The sequence below is a fragment of the Enoplosus armatus genome, chromosome 1, assembly GCF_043641665.1.
Source record: "Enoplosus armatus isolate fEnoArm2 chromosome 1, fEnoArm2.hap1, whole genome shotgun sequence".
Lineage (NCBI taxonomy): Eukaryota > Metazoa > Chordata > Actinopteri > Centrarchiformes > Enoplosidae > Enoplosus > Enoplosus armatus.
This window is the reverse complement of record NC_092180.1, coordinates 12,514,139-12,526,101: the sequence shown is the minus strand read 5'-3', so window position 1 is coordinate 12,526,101 and position 11,963 is coordinate 12,514,139. Positions and strand designations below refer to the sequence as shown.

Sequence of the window (11,963 nt, the reverse complement as noted above, 5' to 3'; positions counted from 1 at the left end):
GTTGTCATCAGTGTTCTGATCCTTTACTTAAGTAAAAGTACTAATACCGCACTGTAAAAATACTCTGCTACGAGTAAAAGTCCTGCACTGAAAATATTATTTAAGTAAAAGTATGTAAGTATAATCAGGAAAATGTATTAAAGTATTAAAAGTAAAAGTACTTAATTCAGAAAAATGGCCCCTGTGACTGTTATACTATTATATATGATATCATTAGATTATTATTACTGATGCCTTTATGTAAAAGAAGGATTTTACTGTTGTAGTTGGTTGAGGTCGAGCTAATTTTAACTATTTTGTACAGGACTGCAACTAATGATTATGGATTAATCTGATTATTTTCTCAATTAATCGATTGAGTAGTAAAATCATTAAAACAATTAATAGGAAAAGCAGCTAATCTTAAACAAAAATAGTCATTTTCAGTTCTATTTGATTAATTTGACAGATCGTTACAGCCATACTTAAAATTTTATAAAATAAAAAAAATGTACTTGTAAATTAAGTAGTAACACCAGCTGTCAAGTACAAATACCTCAAATTTGTACTTAAGTACAGTACATGAGTAAATGTAGTCGGTTTAATTCCACCACTGTTTGTCACATTACCCAACCCACACACGCCACATCATCTTCCTTATGTTTACTATTTAATTAAATAAAAACACCCGGGGTGCCACATCAGTGTCATATTGCTTGAAGTAGTCTAGAGAAGTCATGACACTAGATAAGCTCACTGACTCACAGAGTGACGTCCAGAAGGTGGGAGCTGTTTCTGAACGTGGCCAACGGGCTGCAGCACTGACTTCACTGCGAGCCTGTCAAACACAACCAACACAGCCAACATGGCGGACTGGGGTGAGAAACTAAGTTGGGAAGGATAGCTATCTGTACATCATCCGCTTCCCACAGTATATGTTTTACGAGCCTAACACTCCGTTATTGTCAAATTCGCTCGTTAAATGTGGATTGGCTTAACGAATTTCATGTTGTCGTTTTTACAGACGCTGAAACCTTCGAGCCGGAGGAGCCGACTAAAAAGGCGGCAGCTACAATGGACAAATGGGAAGGCGAAGACGAAGAGGAAGATGTTAAGGTAAATATGACAAACACTCGTAGAGGAACGTTATGAGATGGGATTTAAATCAGCCATCGTTTGTTAGGTTAACGTTAAACGAGCTGTTAGCTCGTCAGGTCAGTGTCAAGCTAACGCTGGGTTGAAGCATTGTCGCCCTGGCTATGATGCCATGCTTCGACGCGGTTTCAGGCTGCCTGTCAGTCCTAACCTCCAAGCCTGTGCTAGCTTTTTGCTAGCTGGTGGCTAACTCATGTGGCTCCATCAGGCAGCCTGTTGTAACTCAAATGTAGCTACCGTTATGCTACTACGGTTTTCAACTGTCGTAACGTACCATTGTCTCGGTGAATGTTAGCAGACCAGCTGACGGGTGTGGATTCATCCTAATTTCTGGACGCTAATGTTGTTTGTTTTCTGCTGAAATCTGTCTATTAGCGATGAAACGTTAATTCTTGGATAGCCGGGCTAAATTTGGATCACGTAGCTTAACTTTAAAGCTAACCACTCACCGGGCCATTTAGCTAGCAAACTCGCTAGCTCCCATGTCTTGCGTCTGAAAATTAGCTTTCATGTTGGGAAACCTCGACGATAGCGTCGTTAACTTAAGTGGTTAGCTAATGTGTGTTTTAATGTAAACGGCTATCCCATCATTGGCCAAAGTTGGTTGCATTAAATGATTAGAGGAGATTAGCGTTTGTGTCCTGTCCTGAATTCCCTCAACTTGAGTTACGCTCAACATGAGGCAGCGTTAGCTTGCTAACCAACTTTAGCCACAGTCAGATGAAATCATCATCTGGATTGATGACTCAACTCAACCAAGGACTAGGCCTAGCACTTTCCGACTTTACAACGGGCGTGTAGTCGGAAACTGGTGTTCAGTTGATACTGCAATACAGGTGGTTATTGCTTGAATGTTGACGTGGTCGCTGTCCAGAAACCTCAGATAATTGACCCTGGGAAAGTGCTGGGGGAGGCCTCTTCAATTGTTCGGTTTTCTGTCACAGATTGTGCCCTAACTAAAGAAACTGATGATTTCATGTCCTCTGTAGTACAAACCGTTATCTTATTCAGCAAGCAGGGGATAATGTTTGAAGTAAACCAGGGACTAATACAATTAATTACAACCCTAAATAAATTAATTTGTAATTCCAAGTGAATTGTATTGAGCTATACTGTATTTACAGTAACAACAACCTTCCTGCCAAAGCTCACAGAGATGCACACATTACTCAAAGTGTAAAGTTGAGTTAGTTATTCCATTTACAGTTAGTCAAGTATTGAATTTTGCAGATATAAGAGTGTGGGAAAGACCTTTTAGTTATTGAATGAAGGTAAGGGATAGGATTTAAATACATAACAATGATTATGTGGATATTGCTGGAGTCCAGTACACTACTGACTACTTGACAGACCTTGAATTGCATGTATGAAATTGGTTTTTGGATCAGTCCCCAGCACTAGCGTCATTTTCTTAAGGCAGTGTCAAGTAGGGCTGGTATGATTTTAATGTCATTATCTCAATATAATCATTGATATTTTCCAATAACAATATATAACACAATAGAGAAGATACACAAAGTCGCATAAAATAATCAAACTGATGTCCTAAGCAATGAGCCATGTGAGACTACCATGAGACTAAATTCTTTAAATTTGTCAATCAAAAACATAAATAACTAATATTGTTAGTTTTTAATTAAATTTTCCTCAGATTGATTCATTTGACAACAAACATTTGTAGAATAATAAAATCACATTATTACAATGTGATCTCACTGAAATTTGATTAAAAAAAAGACAATTATTGCCGTTCTTACTATCAAGGTCTTATTGGTCTGGATGGCCTTGGAGTCACCCAGCATTGCTTTAGTTTCTTACTTTTTTTACTTTTGTTGCCTAGATGCCTATGGACTGTACCTGTTGTGTAGTTGCATTAATTTAGGCTGTAAACCTGTCTGCACACCTCATCATTCAAATCAGGACAGATTTGTAATTGATGTGCTGGATAATATAATATACACTCATTTATTTTGTAACATTAATTGATATTTGTCTCAATTAGTGTTTTTTTTTCTTGCTCCACAATTTGCCTGTGAAGCCTGCTTAATAAGATGGCAACTATCCTACCTTTTTCATTCACAGGATAACTGGGATGATGATGAGGATGAAGATGAGGAGAAAAAATCAGAGATGACAAAAACAGGTATGTATTTAATTGCTGCCTGTTTCACAAGAATATAACACATTGTGTTGTATGTTAATCAGTGGCTAAGTTGTCTGTTTTTTTCTGCAAATTCACATGTTTTATTCTATTTAAATTTTCAGAGACAAAGGTTTCTGAAAAGAAAAGGTTGAGTGAGAAGATCAAAGAGAAAGAAAACCGATTAAAGAAAAAACAGCAGGAGCAGGAGCAGAAGGAGAGAGAGTTACAGGAAGAAGTGAGGTTTTGTTTTTTTTACCTCTTATGACTAAAACAGTTTTCTATATAATTGTTGTCCTGTCTGTCATCTCTAATACTGTTTTAATTTTTATGACTTTATGGCATGCTCAGGTCACTCCTGAAGAACAGCTTGCAGAGAAGTTAAGAGTGAAGAAATTACAGGAAGATGCAGACTTGGAGCTAGCAAAAGATGCTTTTGGTAAGATGAGATCACCTTTCAGATAAAAAGTGAAACTCATGGTTCCTTTTTTTATAGGAAACATTTAGTAGTCTTCCATAATACACACTACTTCTTTTTTTGTGTAAATGAAACTAAGAGTATGCAATTTATATTCACATTCACATACATTTAATATTTAATTTGTGTTTGGATTAAGTCTTTGCTTGATTGCTCTTCTTGTTGCTTCTTCTACTTTTTACAGACCCTGTTACTGATACTGATAATGACATATGGATCCCATAGATTCGTTTTTGTTGAGATTGGACCAAGATTCACAGTGCTCCCTAGTGGTCAAACTATGTAATGGTGACACTGTTTCTAAATACCCACCGTCCTAGTATGGCATTTCTGTACTGCAATTTCTTGTTACTGCTGTCATCTCAGCACTCAAATTGAAATTCAACCCAGTTTTAAACCCTTGACCTAGATCATTGGTATAAACACTAGCAACGCACTGGAGGACCAATATAAAAGTAGGGCTGTGACTCTGTATATCCTTTTTAGAAGAGACATCAAACTGTCTTTTTTGTTTTCAGGTGTCAGCAGCACTTCAAACAGTGTTACTGGGATTGATGCCATGTGTCCATCTTCCAAAGAAGACTTCACAGAGTTTGAAAAATTGCTGAAAGAAAAAATATCCCAGTTTGAAAAATCTGTGCATTATTCAAGTTTCTTGGATTCATTGTTTCGGGAACTCTGTATTTCATGTAAGTCCAGCATCTTTACAGTCGTTCTTACTGAGCAACATTGATTGTTACACTTTAAATGACTCAAATTTCAATTAAAGCAGGCTTGACCAATAACTACTTTTTTGTTTCCCTCTTACAGTGGAAGTTGATGACTTGAAGAAAGTCAGCAATTCCCTGTCAGTCCTACTTAGTGAAAAACAGAAACAAGAAAAAGTGAGTGACTGCATGCTTGTGTTATCTCATACATATATATATATATAATCTGATCTCTAGTTAATGTTCAGAAAGGGGAGCAGTTCACTCTTAGCCCAGTCACCTAATGTGTGCTCATAGTAGAAATCAACTGCAGAATGCCCAGTCTGGTAGTTTGTTCTTAATTCATGTGGTTTCTATACTGAATCTAAACGGTCATAGATTTGCTAATTCAAGTATTGTAGCTCATGTAACATGCCAGTTTAGTCCTATACAATGTGCATCTTTTAAAGTTACTTTGATTTGCCTCTACAGCAAAACAAAGGAAAGAAGAAGAAGAAAGGTGTTGTACCTGGAGGTGGTTTGAAAGCACAGCTGAGAGATGACCTTGACTATGCAGAGTTTGATGGTGGCTACGCCCAAGACTATGAGGACTTCATGTGACACTGGCTACATCACCACTGCCCTTTCCCCCTCTCAACCCTCAGAAATGCAGCTGTACCTTCTCATGCTGTCCAGTGCCATCCTGGAAAATCTGAACTATGTGTTGCCCCCTTCATTTTGCTTCAATGACTAGAGGGACTATACCAGGGAGCATCCAGTTTCACCAACTCTTTATGTTCTTACATATGGAATTGCCTTTTCTCTGTCTCATTCAGCCTCGACTCACACACATTTAATCATGTAGTATCTGTGACCCAGCTTCAATGGAGAATACATGCTAATAACTGCTGTTGTCTGAGTTTTGCGGGGCTCATTTTTTATTAAATGTTGCTCCTGTCAAAATGGCAGATACAGTATTGCAGTTATAAGTGTAGTGACATAGAAACACAAGGTTCTATGCAAATTCTTTAACCAGAATGTCATGTATATATTATAGGTCTCACTTACCTGTGGATGGTTCTCTTACAGGAAAGTATATAGTATCTATAACTTTGGTTGCCAAATTCAGAACAATTATTCAGTACATTATTCATCTTTATCTTTGAAAAGGTTGCATTGTGGTTGATTTGAGACGCAACATGTAAGTAGTTATAATTTTACAGAGAGCACATGACATTCACTGTAAGGTAAAAGAGATAGACAAGTATAATAAATGTGACTTTAAAACCTCACAGCCATTCTCTTGATACATCTCTGGAATATCCTTGAAAACATGGAGCAAAGAGTGCTTATAGGTATTTTTTGTGCATGACAAAAATGTAATTTACTAATTTGATTTCTACTAATGCATAATTAGTATGGATCAGGCAAGTGGATTAACTTGCTACGACTGGTCTCCTAAATCATTGCTTCTGCAGGCTTGTATCAAGTGTGATGAGGAGCGGGGGCTTATGGGCTTCACCCCACCATGTCTTCATATGGGCTACAGTTAGTTGAAAGGGGCGTATTTCTCCTTTTTTTTCTAGCACTTGACCAGATTCAACGTTACATGGACAATTGGACAAATACAATGTGGAAGATACAGCATCTGCAGTGTTTTATAAGCATCTAATTTAATAAATCACTGGTCAAAACCATAAGTTGTGTTTCTGTTCTTGTTTAGAACATCAATGAAAGACATTTTAATGCAACAGCACCCAGCTCACTGATTATTAAGGCATGTGTAATAAATACTCTATTTACAGTTTCAAGTAAATATTTACCACAGTACAGTTGAAAATGTAAAGTAAGACAGAAAAAACAATGCAAATGTTCCTTTGGAAGAAGCTGCAAGAGATAGACCTAGCTTTGTTTAGTTACATATTCAATTAATTTGGAAAATATAGTCAATATAAAATGTTTATCAAAACAAGGTTAATGCTATCAACTCCCATCCCCAGTGCAGGTGTTGATTTAGAGCCTTCACCTTCAGTGTTGTTTATCTTGTGGCCTTTGTGCGTTTTCCTGTAGGATTTCTGGTGCTACGTCGACGACTGCTGCGGGGTGCATTGGCCCTCTGCCGGCGTCGGTTCTGTCTGCCTTCTCCTCTCACCACACTTGTTACTGTCTGACCTTGAGGACTCTGCAGGGCCTGGAAGACACCTTGGCGATTGGCCTCACGATCTCCACAAGTGAACGTCAGCGCTACGCCCTCGTTGCTTTTCATGACTCGAGATGTACCATCAGACGTGCCATCAAAGCAGCGTCCAAGTGCAATCTCTTTTGCTGTGCGGGGATCCTGGTCTGTCACTGTATAAATTCCGTAGTTATGGCCCAGGGGGTCAAGAGGTGCTAGCATGGTGAACTCATTGGTGTCATTGTTGACAGCTAGGGGCAGGTGGTTGACCAGATACTCCTGAAGCATTGCGTTGACACTATCTCTTTTACAGCTTCCTTGTGGAATCACTTTCACCAGGGTACGATCTACACGTTCCTGATCATACAGCATCCCACTGCACTTGAACTCCAGGCACACCGCTGAAAGAGTTGCCTGGTCCATGTCACGGATGCTGCGAGTGTCTCGGAGGCCATACAGCTGGCCTACCGTCTTTGGGTGGGTGCCACCCATGTTGCGGGACCTCACATTGATCTCATGTGGGCTGTTGATTTTGACTTTGATGTAGCAGGCCCGGTATTCCATGGGCTTGGGCCACCAGCTCAGGTAGTCCTCTGTCCAGCTCATTGGGTCATCTTCATTGAACGGCACTGTGTTGTAGTCGTAGCGGTCTCCCTCTACTCTTGAGAAGCGGAAGTGTGCCGCACTGAATGGGGCTTCCTCACATTCTTTCAAGTTCTCAAATGCATACACTGGTCCGTTTCCTTCTTCAGCTGTGTTGGGACTTGGTTTTGCCACATTAATGCTGAATGCTGTCTTCTTTAGTCTGGGGTCCTCATGGTCAGTCCGCCTGTAGTTCATCTTACCCAGGTAAGGCTGGGGCACTCCAATGAGGTTGGGATTGAGTTTGGGAGCAGAAGGGACAGCCTCCAGCTCTTCACCTCCAAGGTTGGCCATAACATAGGCAGAGTAGGCATCAGCTTTTTGTTCATCACAGAAGGCAGGAAGACAGGCACCACTGGGGCCGGTGACGACACTATCAAAACGGCCCCAGGCACGTGGGTTAGAGGAGTATCCAGCTGTGGGCTCCATGTTTATAAGACTCACCACAACTCCCTCCACCTGCTCACTGGGCATGAAGCGCTCACTGCGGAAGGCCCTCACTTTCACATAACACCTGCGGTTCTCTGGGACGTCCAGGTTAAAAAGACGTCTCTCTCTGATCTCCATGTTACCAATCAGAAACGTTCTCTCCTCCCTTTTGCCTCTTCTTTTCTTCTCCACCTGCAGACTTCCTTCCTCCTCCCACAGGCCAGTTTCAGGGTTCAGTGACCACAGCTTCATGGTATTGAGGTGCTCAGACATCTTCACCTGGGCAGAATCCAGGAACACCTTCACTTCACCTGCGTTTAGGGGCTCATTGTTTTCCTCGCCCCTGAAGTCAACTGAGAACATCCCATAGGTTCTCAGCGGCAGCGTATCTCCTTCATCTCCTACAAAGTTTAGATCACTTTGAGCTGCAGCAGCTGTGGAGACATCTCTGGGGTCAAGGAACGTGATGCTAGCATTTACATTACCTGTGAAGACTTCCCCTTTCTCTGTATAGAATGAATTTGGAGGGATCTGGATTTGAACCATTGCTTCCTGGCCCTCTACCTCCCCAAGCTCCAGAGTGTTAATTTCTGTAGAGCTGATGGTCACAGGAGCTTTCTTTCTTAGAAGTTTGATCTCATGGTAAACAGCCCCTCCTTTGGTGTTAAATGGGAGTACTTTTGTGGTGTTGACAAATTTCTGCATGTTGTCCACAAAAGTCAGGACTAGCCTGTCTGTGTCTGGAGGAACCTGGATGGAGAATGTACCTTTGTAGCCTGTGCGACTGATTCTGACTCCATTCATGAAGATATGGCCAAACCTCATTGGCTCACCATTGTCTGCAGCAATGGCCCTACCGTGCACAATGGCCTTGGTGTCCACACATTTCTGGCAGCCACACTCAGTTACCACCATGGTGGGCAGTTGGTAACCCTGGCATGTTAGTTGCCTCTCCTCCATCTTTTGCACACCACAGCAGTAAGCCACTTTGTCTTTGCACCTGATGACATTGTCCAGCTGCCCAGTACATGTACTTGAGGGGCACTTGCCCACATCATAGTAGAACGAATCTGTGCTGTTTTGGTAGCAATCATGTGGAAGACGGATGAGGTGGGATTCAGGCTTGGGATTACATGAATGCTCATCTCTACCTGTGTAAGAGATGTAGAAATCAAAATGTTGATTTAGTTTGGTCATACTGCCATTTTTCTGAAGTAAAATACAGTATGTACCCCATTGATATTACCCTACTTAATGCTTACAAAGTCTGTTTATTCACATTCTTGTGTATTTAATATGTGTTTATCAATTTATTGAGAACACACCTAAGACTTTGAGTGTAGCTGGTTTGGTCTTAATAGCCCCAGATGGACCACTTGCTCTGCAGTGGTACTCCCCAGTCTGCTCAGGATGCAGATCTTTTAGGACCAATGTGCTGTCAGACTTTTTCTCCAGGAGACTGTTGTTATGAAACCTGTTGGAAGAGAAGAGAAGAGAAGCAAATTCATTGAATATACCATATTATTCAAACATTAGGAGGCATCTATGTGACTCATTTGTGGATTATAATTTCACTACTACAAGTGTTACCATTGGTATTTGTCTGGTTGTGGTGTTCCTGCTACTTTGCAGCAGAAGGCAGCAGTTTGTCCCACCCTCCTTGCCTTGCTCTCAGGGTTGCTCAACACATGAAGTTTTTCTGACAAATCACAATTGGACACAAAATAACATTGACTATTAGCTTCCTTACATGCTTAACAAACTCGTCACTAATATGCATCTCAAAATACTTTGATGTAAATCCACAGACATCCACTGTACCTGTTCTTTTCAGCTGGACACTGAGGACAGAGGTACGTTCCTCACTGTGGGGCACAACAATACTAAGGGTGGCGTGACCCTGCAGGCTGACTGTCAGGGTGGTGTTGCCATCAGGGCAGATACCAGGGATGCGGAAATGCCCGTTGTGGTCAGTAAGGGTAAGGAGTTTGCCAGAGCGAAGGATGGTAGCTCCTTCAGTAGTGAGACCCCCGGCACCACGAACAGAACCCAGCAGGATGTGTTCTTCACACATGCATGCATCACACTCAGCATTCACTTTCCCCATCACACACTGCAGGGAGCAATCTAAAGAGTAGAATTAAACAAGGTTAGCCATTTTGTGAATACTGGGTCTGCCATATCTGAATAAAAAGAGAATTGCAGAAGAAGGGTCTGTTGGACCAAACCAGGGATAGCTCACCAGATTTCGGGCACTCAGGTCCGTTGCATGATTTCCCTTCCACTTTAGGCCCACTGCAAGGCATAGAGCGAGATTGGCAGTTTCTGGAGCGCAGTTTGACCGCCACCTGACCACAGAGGGCAGGGCATGGGCTCCAGTCTGACCATGGACCCCAGGTACCCTGAATGTTCACACTGTTATCTGTTGGAAAAGAGAGTGCAACTGATAGTCAACTAAACCCCTGAAAGGATTCATTGTCAAAGTGGTCCTCACTTATGTGCATGCGTATCACCAGCAAAGTCAGACGTCAGGCTTTTGAGGTACAAGACTCAAAAGTCTTATGGTATCATGTGGTTTTGCTTTTACACTGAGACTAATTTTTGGTGACTGAATGGATATTAAAAGGTAGAACGAGATTGAACCTTTGGGACAGAGGAAGCGGACTGCGTAGTTGGAGCAGTTTCGTTCCGGACCCTGCTCTTCATTGAGGCACCAGAAGCCCACAGTAGGGTCTGCATGGACCTTCTCCCCAGTTTCACGGGCTGGGACCCATTCAGTCGTTCTGGCTTCAATTGCCCGGGGAGTCTCACACACTCTGGAACGGTAGTAGAAGCGAATGGCATCCAGCTGCTCGTAGTCTCCATGGCCGCCAGGGTGATCAACATTAAACCATGTGGTCCATTCATAGTTGTCTAGAAACAGAGTACAGACACAAACATGGCCTGAATACAAGCTCATACTAACTGTATCCATCACATGTCAGGAGTGTGACTCAAACCACCAGAAAATGCCTACATGTTTGGTTTAAAAGTTTGGAAAAGTTACCATCAGAGTGGAACACAGCAGGGCTTGACTCTTTGTTGTCTCTTCTCCATGATCCTGCAAGACAAATGTGACACATTTCCTGGCTGTATCTCACAATTTTTATACCACGCCCTACATTAATCTGACAATGTACTTTAGTTGTCACTAGTGTATTGTATTTCACTTGAGCATGAAATCAAACCATTAAATATCTGAAATAATGCTAATCTTGTCTGTGTCTGAGAGCTCTGGTTGCGAAAACCTTTTAAGTAGTGAAATATACATTTTATTTCTAAAAGTTCCACATTTTTGGAGTAAATCATTATTTATTGCACTGATATGTAACTATATCTGAGTGCAATTGTGTGTATCTGTAAAATCTGCAGACTGTAGTTCAGTTGTAGCTGTCTAACAGACTTTGAGTCACTTTTGAACATAAAAGTTGACACTTGTAGTATAGTAGTAAATGTAGTCATGGCCACGGAAAAATACAGTAGGGTGTGACATTGATTTAGAAAACATGACTGCCCACAAACAGCCTAGTTTAGTTTGAGTATAAATCTGCAAATAAGAACGTACTTTCAGCTGCAGGCCAACGTTTGTGGGAAACTAAATCACACTAACATTCAATTTTCCTTTGATTGTACAGTGGTGATGTTGGGAGTGCAAGTTTGTCTGTTATCAGCCTGCCTCTCATTATTCACTTTTTTTTCAACCAATGCACAACTGTGTGTCTGTTCTTTTGTGTATATACACTTGCATGTGTCCCCCATCTGACTCTCATTTAAAATGTGTGTACATTTGGAGGGAGGGTGCTGCATTTTTCAACACATATGTGCCAACAACAAGATTGGATCTTGGTGAGTGTCCCACCTTTAGCAGTGACAACAGTGGCTGCGGTGATTCCCAGGATGAGAATAAGAGGCCTCACCGACATTCTCACACACTGCTGCAACGTCTGACCCTTGAACTTTCACCTCTCCTAATCTGCGTTTCACATCAGGAACTCTAAAGAAGATGGAGTTCAGCAGCAGAGCCTCACTGGTGGGAAAGAGAGGATAAAAAAAGGTGAAACACCAAAAATCAATGTTCAGTGTTTCCAATGTTCAACATGTTAACACAACACAAACATTACATACCTGTAGATATGAGTCAATTAGACACTTACATGTTATAAAAAATAACTGATACTTAAATTGAGTTTTAGTACTGAACTTTACAAAAGTGAACAAAACAGTTAGTTCACATCTAAA

The 11,963-nt window shown here is 41.2% G+C and overlaps 2 protein-coding genes across 2 annotated transcripts; one reads left to right on the top strand and one right to left on the bottom strand.

The window, feature by feature from the left end:
• Positions 1-746: 746 nt before the first annotated feature.
• eif3jb (eukaryotic translation initiation factor 3, subunit Jb) lies at positions 747-6,138 on the top strand. The gene is made up of 8 exons (XM_070902311.1): positions 747-857; positions 1,004-1,095; positions 3,217-3,277; positions 3,400-3,512; positions 3,626-3,713; positions 4,271-4,441; positions 4,563-4,636; positions 4,931-6,138. The coding sequence occupies exons 1-8, from the start codon at positions 845-847 to the stop codon at positions 5,057-5,059; spliced, it is 741 nt and encodes a 246-aa protein (XP_070758412.1). The 5' UTR covers positions 747-844; the 3' UTR covers positions 5,060-6,138.
• A 194-nt stretch (positions 6,139-6,332) lies between these two features.
• cilp (cartilage intermediate layer protein, nucleotide pyrophosphohydrolase) lies at positions 6,333-11,647 on the bottom strand. Its single transcript, XM_070909489.1, has 8 exons — positions 11,584-11,647; positions 10,732-10,785; positions 10,329-10,598; positions 9,928-10,107; positions 9,507-9,812; positions 9,276-9,384; positions 9,011-9,159; positions 6,333-8,836 (listed from the first exon to the last, which is right to left on the bottom strand). Exons 1-8 carry the CDS (start codon positions 11,645-11,647, stop codon positions 6,477-6,479), a joined length of 3,492 nt encoding a protein of 1,163 aa, XP_070765590.1. The 3' UTR covers positions 6,333-6,476.
• Between the last annotated feature and the right edge of the window lie 316 nt (positions 11,648-11,963).

What these genes read in the sequence shown, in the direction of transcription:
- eif3jb (XM_070902311.1), top strand. An exon ending in ATCAGAGATGACAAAAACAG is followed by an intron (nt 3,278 to 3,399) that starts GTATGTATTTAA and finishes TTAAATTTTCAG; the next exon opens with AGACAAAGGTTTCTGAAAAG. An exon ending in AAAAACAGAAACAAGAAAAA is followed by an intron (nt 4,637 to 4,930) that starts GTGAGTGACTGC and finishes TTGCCTCTACAG; the next exon opens with CAAAACAAAGGAAAGAAGAA.
- cilp (XM_070909489.1), bottom strand. Translation starts at nt 11,647, where the DNA reads ATGTCGGTGAGGCCTCTTATTCTCATCCTGGGAATCACCGCAGCCACT. An exon ending in TGTCCAGCTGAAAAGAACAG is followed by an intron (nt 9,385 to 9,506) that starts GTACAGTGGATG and finishes GTGATTTGTCAG; the next exon opens with AAAAACTTCATGTGTTGAGC. An exon ending in AGCTACACTCAAAGTCTTAG is followed by an intron (nt 8,837 to 9,010) that starts GTGTGTTCTCAA and finishes TCTCTTACACAG; the next exon opens with GTAGAGATGAGCATTCATGT.